A 5694-nucleotide genomic window follows, 5' to 3' on the forward strand; every position below is an offset into this window, starting at 1 on the left:
ATGCCCTCGGAATACCCATGGACCGTCCCCCATTACTCGCTCCCAGTACCCCAAGCATGCGAATTGGAGGGTGTACAGATTGTCCTCCAGAGGGCGGATGTTAACTTTCTGCACAAGGTTCCAGGCTGCACGCATATTTTTATAGAACCAAAACTGACTATACTGCTTCTCTGTATTTACCCTGGCCACCGCCATCCAGCGGGTCGCTTCGGGCGGCACAGATTGCTGATCCACCACCACATCATCCAGATCTTCCTCAGAGAGACCCAACTCCTTCATCATCGCTGCCAGATCGTCCGGATCGCCCGATCCAGAAGCTTCAGTCGCCATCTTCTTGTTCCCTTGCCAGAAGATGAGTTCTACCGGGCTGTGACCTAACCCTAGCCAACCAGTCGCCGCTAGTTCGTCGCCCAGAACGGGGAGTGAAACCAGAACGCCGCACCCGTCGTTAGACGGAGAGGGCTTCAGCGATCAGAGGTAGGGAAAGATATCTCTACGCGTGGCGATGATCGCCGCCGAGAGGACGTGAAACCCTAACGAGAGGGGACTGGTCCACCGGCGCCTAGCACTTGCCCTTTCCGCCGGAAGTGCAGACTCGCCAACAGTACTGGGCTTCGCGTCCACGTGACCAGCCCACAATCACAAGTAGAACAAGTTCGCAGCGAGCTCGATCCAAAACCTCGAACCCCTTTCTCGACCAAAAAACCAAAACAATGGAGGCCAAGGCCGACGTCGCCGCCGGCGGCGGCGACGACCTCTCGACCATGCGCGAGCAGTGCCGGAGCATGGAGGAGGCCATCTCCTTCCGCCGTGAGGCGCAGCTAGGCCTCGTCGGCTCCCTCCAGCACCTCGTCCCGGACCTGGTCCCCTCCCTCGACCGTTCCCTCCGCCTCATCGCCGCCTTCAACGACCGCCCCTTCACCCCTACCCCAAATCCCAACGCCGGCGACCCCCAGAACCCCAGCCTGAAGCCCCACCACCGCCGCACCGTCCCCGACCCGGCCCGCTCCACCCGCCGCAAGACCTCTCCGGGGTCCTCCCCGGCCTCCGCCGCCGTGGGAGGCGCTGCCCCCGGAGGTCTCGACGCGGTACGCACCATGGTGGCCGTATTCCTCCTCGAGCTTATCCCCTTCGCCGAGATCGACGCCGCCGTGCTCGCGCGCCGCCTACAGGCTGAATCCTCCTCAGCCAGCGATGCGGAGCGGGCGGCTCTCGCCGACCTAGCGACGGAGCTCGGCGGCTCCGTGCCCGCCGCTGTAGCTCTCGCCCTCCGACGCATAGCTGAGGACAGCGGCGGCGTGCAGATCGAGGAGGCCATGATTGGAGGCAAGCAGATGATGATGGTCTGGGCCATCGACCGTAGCAAGCTCCTCAAAGAGCTACCAGAATCCGCCACATTGTTGTCACCCCAACCTCCACCCATACCACAGGCGACCTCGTCCGAGACCGACGCTAACAGTGCAATCATACCAAGACCACCACCACCACATCAGCAGCAACAGCCGGATATGTGGGCGCACTCGATGCCACCGATGTTCCCACGGCCCAGGGGCATGACAATGCCGGGGATGCAGAGGATGATGCCAGGGTTGATGCCGCTTCAGCGCCCGTTCATGGCTCCAAGCCCGGGGCCTAGTCCTACCCAGCAGAACCAGAGGACCGAGGAGGAGGACCTGAAGGACCTTGAGGTGCTGCTGAGTAAGAAGACATACAAGGAGAAGCAGAACACAAAAACTGGGGAGGAGCTGCTGGATCTCATTCACCGGCCGACGGCAAAGGAGACGGCTGTTGCAGCAAAGGTTTGTTCCTATTCAATCTCCGACGGCAAAAGAGGTGTTAGTTGGCAGTGCCATTGTTCTGTGTAGTTTGAGATGATTAAGTGTCTTGTTATATTGTTGGAATGTTGGCCAGTGTCTAAGCAAACTATGCAAGTACTAAACCTATAGAGAAGTCTTGGTAGAATGAGCACAAAATCATAAGAGAATGGCTATACATATGTAAACCATTCACAAAATATTATACCGGGCCATTTAAAAGAATGGGAGTGCTACAAAGATGAGGAGGAAGAAGTCCTAAAAAGGGTTTTCATGTATTGTTGGGGATTAGGGAATACAGTTAAAGTCAGTTAGTAGAGAATTGAGACTTCGGTGAGCTAAGACAATAGGCACAGCACAAACATGTTGGCTTGGTAATAAGTAGACACTGGTAATGGAAATGTGTGGGAGGGGGGAGGGTTAATTTCGTTCTGTTCTGGCTGGAATTAAACTATCATTGCATTCTCAAAACCAAAATGGTACGCAGAAGCTATTATTCGGGTACTGGCCATTCCTGCTGAAGCAGAGTATTCTGGTAAAAAATACCATGCAGTTCATGCTGGTATCAGTGGACAAACAACAATTTGTGCTCTGCTGTATCAGCTCAGCATGGTTCTCTTAGCTACCTTCATGATGTGTCAATAATGGTGGGCAGATGTTTTTTTTCCAAACATTGAATCTATAATACATCTAATTCTCGCAAGTATGGGTCGGCTTGCACTGGCTGGAAGCAATACAATGCTAGGCCTGGCCGCAACTAGCCTCTTTCGTCCATTTCTCTTTTATTTTTTGGCTTTTTTGTATGCGCCTTTGAATGTATATATGCATATAAAACAATTGAACATTGTAATTATAGAAGGCTGGAACGGTACACGGGAATGCCCCGGTGCCAAAACGTTCTGTTTAAACACCATCTGGAAAGGTGACCGAAATGGAATTAGTAAGTATGCTCTAAGGCCCTCCACCACTGCTGTTAGTCTTGTAGTGGTAAATGAACTGGTTTGATTAGCCACTGTATGGTCTACTGCACTAAATAATTTATCATAAATTGCTTTAGTTTATGTACTTAATAAATGTGGAAGAAAGCAACATTGTTTACATTTTTTATGTTACACACCTCCAGCATGATCTTCCTGTTGTCAACTTTGCAAAACCAATAACAGTTACTTCCACATATTGTAACGTTAAGTTGTTCTATGATTCAGAGTGAATCATTCGGTCTGGTTGTTATCTTCCGCCGTTTGGTTATCATCAATTTTTAGTTTTTGCTAACCTTGGTTTTGTATCTGGCAGTTCAAAACAAAGGGTGGTTCCCAGCTGAAGGAGTATTGCACCAATTTAACTAAAGAAGATTGCAGACGCCAATCTGGTTCCTTTGTTTCCTGTGCTAAGGTCAATGTTATTACACTCATTTTGCCTACTCAATGTATACTTCCCTACATTTGTTTTTATTGCCTATTTGTCTGAACCAACATGGTGGGTAACTGGCCTTCAGACTGCTTCTTTTTAGCAAATATCTATCTGGTATAGTTAATGTAATCACTTCTTTAAATTTCTCAGGTTGCAGTTTGTCTAGTACATAAAGTACTAAGGCACAATTGTCCTTCCTCTAAGATAGAATTATATGGAAAATGTATGTGAAAATTACCCTTTTTAGCTTTCCTCTGGTTCATTAAATTGAAGCTGAACTGGTGCGGGTATAATCGTGGTTGCCATTCATTGCTCCAAATCCATATCAGGACTCAAGGGTATTCTTTCTTCAGTTTCTGGATAATGATTTGGAGAAGCAATTTGAATTAATATATGTGTTTGAACTGAAAAATAATATAGTTGTTAAATGTTTATTCAGTTGAGAGATGCCAATAAATTTTCTTAATACTATGCTTGAAAACTGTACTGATTTCAGTAGATAATTTTTAGCTATTAATGATAATTAGTGTCCAACTTTTTCTTTCATTTGGAGCAGGTTCACTTTCGCCGTATTATTGCTCCACATACTGATACAAATCTAGGAGATTGCTCTTTTCTGGACACCTGCCGCCACACTAAGGTTGGCCATAGAGGCATAAACCCTTTATGTTAATCTCTTCCTGTGCACCTGTTTTTATCTTACACCCATTCTATGATTGTAGACTTGCAAGTATGTCCACTATGAGCTTGATCAAACACCAGATATAGCTCCAATGATGGCGGGCACCCTTGCTCCCCCTAGGCAAATAAAGCCCCATAGAGCTGAATATTGTTCAGAAATAGAGCTTGGAGAGTCACAATGGATAAACTGTGACATTCGGAACTTCAGAATGGACATCTTAGGCCAATTTGGGGTAATTATGGCTGATCCCCCGTGGGATATTCATATGGAACTGCCATATGGCACAATGGCTGACGATGAAATGAGGACTCTTAATGTGCCTGCTTTACAAACGGATGGTTTAATTTTCTTATGGGTCACCGGCCGTGCGATGGAACTTGGCCGGGAGTGGTAAGTTTCCGAACCTTTAATTTTCTTCATGCTTCATACTTGTAACATCTCTCTGAGAATGTTTTTCACTCCAATGAAATCTATTTCCATGGGGTAGCTTTTGAACACCCTTCATACCTGTAACTCAATAGATGATAGTTGCCAAATTTGATAATCTGCGTTATATATTTTACTCTTAATGTCCACCATGCAGGGTGCAATGTTATTTACTTATTTTCTGTTAAACATTTGTTTTTGGAAAATAGCTGTTTTCACTGATTCAGTGTACCTCCTTTTTATTCTTCAGTTTGGAGCTCTGGGGTTACAAGCGTGTTGAGGAAATTATTTGGGTGAAGACCAATCAACTTCAACGCATTATTCGAACTGGCCGCACTGGCCATTGGTTGAATCACAGTAAAGAACATTGTCTTGTTGGAATAAAAGGGAGTCCCTTAGTGAACAGGAATATAGACACTGATGTTATTGTTGCTGAAGTGCGTGAAACAAGCAGAAAACCTGACGAGGTAATACATCAGCTTCAATGGTTCATACTAGCTGCTTCAGAACAAGTGATGCCTCTTTACTTGTTTCTGTGTAGTTAGATGACTTGCAATAGCTTTGCCAGATTGTTGTTTCTACCTAGAGATCCCTACACAGATTTGGATCCCATATAGTAAAACATGCATGTACTAACTTGACATCTAATAGAAAACCTGCATTTTTTAATTTCTTATGATAGTTTTCGTTTCAAAAGCGCTGCTTCAAGTCTGTTTTGCTGTACAGATGTACGCCATGCTAGAGCGGATAAGCCCAAGGACAAGGAAGCTCGAACTGTTTGCTAGAATGCATAACACGCAAGCTGGGTGTGCATCTCTCCCCTCTCATAGTTCTTCTGCATACCAGATACTATCCATGTACTTACCTTTTCGTATTTTTTTTTCTGTTTAGATGGCTCTCTCTTGGCAACCAGGTAAGCGGAACAAGGCTTGTGGATGAAGGGCTGAGGGCAAGGTACAAAGCTGCTTATCCGGACTTCGAGGTGCAGCCGCCATCGCCTCCCAGAGCAAGCGCGCCTATGGATGTTGATCAGAGTACTCCATCACAGAAGCCTGTTGCATCAGATGGTGAGCGGCCAGCCTGATTTTGGCACCCTCTGAGCACATTAGACCGCTCTTGCAAGGATCTACTATTGTTTCACTACATAGTTCTTGTCACCTGTTATCCCTGTTGTACTTGTAAAATCGGATGGTGAAGGAGCGAGTGTAAGCCTTCACTGATATGTCGGCAATATGCATTGCCCGTCTAAGCCCATCAGTACACTCGATTTGTCAGTTCATTATACTAGATAGAATGACCAAATGTGTGGTGAATTTCAGTTTCCCCCTTCTCTTCTTTGAGGATATCAATTTATGTTCGTAA

The 5694-nt window shown here is 46.7% G+C and overlaps 1 protein-coding gene across 1 annotated transcript; it reads left to right on the forward strand.

The window, feature by feature from the left end:
- Window positions 1-646: 646 nt before the first annotated feature.
- On the forward strand, window positions 647-5694 carry LOC123127974 (probable N6-adenosine-methyltransferase MT-A70-like). The gene is made up of 7 exons (XM_044547854.1): window positions 647-1799; window positions 3108-3206; window positions 3781-3864; window positions 3947-4296; window positions 4583-4799; window positions 5059-5138; window positions 5224-5694. The coding sequence occupies exons 1-7, from the start codon at window positions 714-716 to the stop codon at window positions 5414-5416; spliced, it is 2109 nt and encodes a 702-aa protein (XP_044403789.1). The 5' UTR covers window positions 647-713; the 3' UTR covers window positions 5417-5694.

The sequence above is a fragment of the Triticum aestivum genome, chromosome 6A (assembly GCF_018294505.1).
Source record: "Triticum aestivum cultivar Chinese Spring chromosome 6A, IWGSC CS RefSeq v2.1, whole genome shotgun sequence".
Taxonomy (NCBI): Eukaryota; Viridiplantae; Streptophyta; class Magnoliopsida; order Poales; family Poaceae; genus Triticum; species Triticum aestivum.

Bases quoted from the DNA above. Each gene is read 5' to 3' on its own strand.
- LOC123127974 (XM_044547854.1), top strand. From the start codon at position 714: ATGGAGGCCAAGGCCGACGTCGCCGCCGGCGGCGGCGACGACCTCTCG. The intron at 1,800-3,107 runs GTTTGTTCCTAT...TGTATCTGGCAG, and splicing joins AGACGGCTGTTGCAGCAAAG to TTCAAAACAAAGGGTGGTTC. The intron at 4,800-5,058 runs GTAATACATCAG...TTTGCTGTACAG, and splicing joins CAAGCAGAAAACCTGACGAG to ATGTACGCCATGCTAGAGCG.